Source organism: Papaver somniferum, chromosome 2 (assembly GCF_003573695.1).
Source record: "Papaver somniferum cultivar HN1 chromosome 2, ASM357369v1, whole genome shotgun sequence".
NCBI classification, from domain to species: domain Eukaryota; kingdom Viridiplantae; phylum Streptophyta; class Magnoliopsida; order Ranunculales; family Papaveraceae; genus Papaver; species Papaver somniferum.
The window spans coordinates 82,753,470-82,758,035 of NC_039359.1; the positions used below are offsets into that span (position 1 = coordinate 82,753,470).

The 4,566-nt window shown below is 37.2% G+C and overlaps 1 protein-coding gene across 2 annotated transcripts; it reads left to right on the forward strand.

Moving 5' to 3' along the window:
* Positions 1-848: 848 nt before the first annotated feature.
* Positions 849-4,149, forward strand: LOC113348210 (ninja-family protein mc410-like). 2 transcript variants are annotated; one of them, XM_026591917.1, is made up of 3 exons: positions 849-1,041; positions 1,872-3,129; positions 3,308-4,149. In XM_026591917.1, exons 2-3 carry the CDS (start codon positions 2,016-2,018, stop codon positions 3,724-3,726), a joined length of 1,533 nt encoding a protein of 510 aa, XP_026447702.1. In that variant the 5' UTR covers positions 849-1,041; positions 1,872-2,015; the 3' UTR covers positions 3,727-4,149. The 2 variants fall into 2 exon arrangements, with proteins under 2 accessions (XP_026447702.1, XP_026447701.1); XM_026591916.1 differs by having other exon boundaries at positions 850-1,041; positions 1,868-3,129; positions 3,308-3,923.
* The last annotated feature ends 417 nt before the right edge of the window (positions 4,150-4,566 follow it).

Here is a 4,566-nt window from a genome sequence, read left to right on the forward strand (position 1 = left end):
CAGCTAATACTGTGATAAATTCAGTTGAAAATGAAGTTCTTGCTGAAATCCCATGAGTTGATACTTCCCATGGAAAGGTTTTTATGTCCAATGTAGACATGACTATTGAGGATAAGTCTGATGATGATCATACCGTTATAGCTAACATATCTTTGAAAGTGGTTGTTCAGATCTTTCAAAGGAAGAATGTGAGGTTTATGTTGAAACATCCCGAGTCAGAAAATCGATCATCTCCGTAAGGTTAGACATGCCTGCTAGTGTAAATACTAATAGATTTGAAGTGTTAGCCATGGATATAGAAAAATAATATGATGGTTACCCAATATGCCATTGTTCGCCAACATTTGAGAATATGGTGGCAGAGGATACTCCAAAAAAAAAAATCATTTTCTCCATCTCTGGATGCTTTTCAACCTGTTCAGTATAACTCCAAGAAGAGAAGTTTGAAGTCAAAACATGACCTTTTTTTTAAAAATTACTGTATCAGATCTTTGAATTAAACTCTTTTAGCGAACCCATAGGCATAATTTGTTTTTTTTTTCTGTATTTTTTCTTTTTAATTTCTTTCTCTTGGAGGTATGTTTTCTTTTGCCGTTTTTTTCTTTGATCCATAAAAATCAAAGGAGTTTGTCTAAAACAAAATATAGAAAATCAGAGTCAACCCACTGACTTAGTCAAATGGGTAGAGTGAACCGATGCACGACCTTGAACCGTTGAACGGCTTGAACTGACAATAGTCTAAATTATTGAAGAATTTGGAACATGACCGTGGAAAATGAGAATCTATGATAAGAAGCACGTGCTTAAACGATAAACCCTTTGTAATAAAAAAATACATTAAATTATACGACCACCAACAAAATAAAAAAAAATGTGAAAAAAAAAATTAGAAATCAAACCCCGCATTCTAGTATCCCTCATCTCATAAAAATTTGTTCATCTCTGTAAACAAGCAGATCTTATTGGTTCATCAACATCATCTTAACAACCACAGTCTTTGATCATCTAAAGGGTCTCATCATCACAAGTTGTTGATTCAAGGTATTAATTCTTCTTCTAGTTCTTACTCCACCTAATCTACTTTTTTGTATGAGAAATTTCATGATTTTTTTTTTCTTCTGAGTTTCACTGGGTTTGTTTATTTTGTTCTTCTGGTTTGTGGGTTTGTTTTAATTTTTCATCTGGAAATTTTTAAGTGATAATTTGATGATTTGTGAATGCATGAATTGAAGGATGAGCGTGGGTTTTTAGGTGGTTGGTGAAATTTGTGATTTTGTAGTTCTCTTGTTAGCTAGATCTAGTTAATACGTTCACTTCATACTCCTTGAAGTTATAAAACTGCAGTTATGAAGTTGATCAAATTAGTTTCACTAAGTAGATATCATTTATTAGGGATTTCACTTATAAATGTTGCTTGCGCTAGAGAGTTTTTGAAATAATGGATTAGGGCCGTGGTTTTAACATGAAGTTAACATCTGCACATGTGTTGTGGCAAGAATGATTTGTTGGAGCTTTACAGTCAAGAAGAATTTTGCAGCCGTTGGCGTTTTTATTTGGATTTGAAATTTGAATTAAGTAGAGTCTTTGAAATCTCAATAAGTTCAGGAAGACATTATTATTATATGTATTGGCATAGTTGTGTCTTTGTCTTACTTTAAAATACGGACTCATCTCTAAGAAAATTGAGGTCTTTGTAGTCTCTGACTCTCTCTAGTGCATGGAAAATCAGTTGGTGATTAGTTTTCTGAAGAATGATACCTGTATACGAACATAGATATGCATATACATCTTTAAAGATTCAATTCTTAGCTTGAAGTTTTATCTCAAGGTGTGGGAAATGCCTAATTAAATGCTTCTTGTGTATCAGATAGGTTGATCGTTTTGGTGTGGTTTTCCATTAAAAGGTGGTTCCCTGGTTTGTATTTTGTCTATACCTACGTAATGCGAGATCATACTTGTGTAAACAACAAGTAAAACAGAATACCGGACTTGAGAATATTTCGTCTATCATTACCATGGAGGATAATAACGGCCTTGAACTAAGTTTGGGTCTTTCATGTGGTGGATCTGCTAGTAGTGCAAAGGGTAAAGAATGTACTTATTCAGATAGTAAGACAGAGGAAGGAGGTAGCAGCAGCAAAGTAAATGTCGATCTAAGAAATTTTATTAATGCAGGCTGCGCCAACAAACAGGATTTAGTTGATGACTCCCTTAAAGATAGCCCAACACTTTATGGAATGCAAACTTCAGAAGACAATTTCTTTAGTATCCTGAAGTCTTCTCATGCAGCTGAGTCTTCTGTAGACTTGGAAGGAACTAAAGTTCCACAGATCACTAAATATAGAGCACTATGGGATGCTGATAACAGTAGATCACTAGCGGAGGAGAAATCTGAGAGTATTGAATCTGGGGCAGGTAACAAACGTAAAATGTCGATTGAAGAGGCGAACAAGAAGCACGAGAGAGAAAGCCTGCAAGCTGAGCATAGTAAGAACCTTTCTATGGGAGTTTCTACGTCAACGAAGACTTCTCATGTTTCGATCTCAACAGATGATGGTTCAGCTGCTGAAAATGATGATGCTGTGGAGTCTGAAGCCAGATCAAGTTCAAGGTTAATTTCTCATGTTGAGGATGGTAAACGATATAAGCCTAGTGGCAACTCCTATGAGGCTTCAAAAGAGAGTCACACATTGCACAGCTCAGTTGTCAGAGGCAATCATGAAGCGCAAAGAGAGTCTATTGTACAGTTTGGAAATGAGTCTAACCATGGTGTAACCATGAATTTTGGAATTCCGATGTCGTTCACACCTGCCACAAATATTCCGTTTTCGGTATCTGGAAATGGACTAAATGCTCATGCTACCACCAAGACGTCTGCTTATCCTGTAGGTACCATGCAGATGACGCATCCTGCAAATAATGAGAGACCTAGGACCCAACCTGCAAACCCTGGTAGTACATCTGGAACTCGTGGTTACTCGACTGTCCAGCTACCAATATTAGATACTGGTCATTCGTGGGGAGTTGCTTCTCATCCTCAGCAGTTCCCTCCTTCATATGTTGGCAGAAACTTTGCCAGCGGAGACTTAAATTCTAATAGATCTGTAGACGGGTTGAAGATATCCCAAGGTTAGCAACTTTTCTCTTCCACACTTTCTTGGCTTATATTTTACCATGTTGCTTTTGGTGTCTTTTGTTCAGTATTAATGAGTATATGGTAGAAAGTGTAAACATGAGAATGCTTTTGAAAGTTCTGTTGTCTTTTCTTGTAGTCTCATTTCTTTAATTTCTCCATGCACCTCTGCAGTTGCTAATCAGTCACTTCCTCATAGTTCATTATCAGACAATTCACCAGAATCTGTGTTACTGAAAGGCAACGGTAAACAGCAAGCCAGAGAAGATTCTTCCGTGGAACATCACCGCTACGAAGGTTCCATAATAAAGTCTGGAATGGCTCCTGGTTTGAAATTTGGGGGCTGCGGTTCTTACCCAGATCTACCATGGGTTTCTACAACCGGACCCAGTCCAAACGGTAAGACAATTTCTGGTGTTACTTACAAGTATGACAAAAATCAAATGAGGATTGTTTGTGCTTGCCACGGCACCCACATGTCCCCTGAAGAGTTTGTCCTGCACGCCAGTAGTTCGGATAAACCTAACCCAGATAGTAATGCAGGTTTGGCATCTTTTCCAAACAATAGTCCAGCAGCCTCTGCCAAGAGCTGATTTAATGTCTATTCTCTTGCAAATGTTATATAATTGCAATAAAGTGTTATTGATACAAGTTGTAATTGATACAGGCCCCTAACCCGGTGCTGATAAGTTCATTGATGTTGTGGTGGAAGGGGATGAAATCGTATTAAGTTCATTGGTGTTGTTAACCCCTTTCTTTTTTGTCATTTCAGTATATATGCTTCAAAATTGCTGATTTTGCATCATGTGGTCAGAAATTTTTTTCTTGGTTTTGCCGTGGTCACCCAGATCGTATTACTTGTATGTAAATAAAGCTTTCCTGTAATGATCTCAATGCGGCAACAATCAGGATTGGAGTTATGACACTATAAAGCCTCGCATTCCTTGCTGGACTTGAGTCTGTCAGCACCTAAGCTTCCCAAGTAATGAATTAAGCCTTTATTTCTGTTCTTTCAAGTCACATGATTTCAATAATTTCTTTTCTTTCAAGTCGCACGATCCATACAAAGGGTAATATACAAAAATTAACTATGAAAATCGTATTGCAGAAAATTAACTATGAAAATCGTAAAAATTTAGTATACTAGATGACCGCTCTTATGGTGGGACGGCTGACCGAAAAAATTGACGCAAAACTAAATTTTGTAGTCACAATTTAGTTCCGCCCTAATGGCATGAGGTCGGACTAAATTTGTACAACGAAATTGTAAAGCAAAGAGATGTTCAAACAAAACAGCTACTGCTGATTACCGGAATCTTCTAATATGTCGAGGGGATATTCCGTTACGGTATCGTCATAGCTAACAGTCAACTGGTCAAGATAAAGAATTAGTTAGCCGAGTTAGCTATCTGACTCGGTCTTATTTAGCTGAG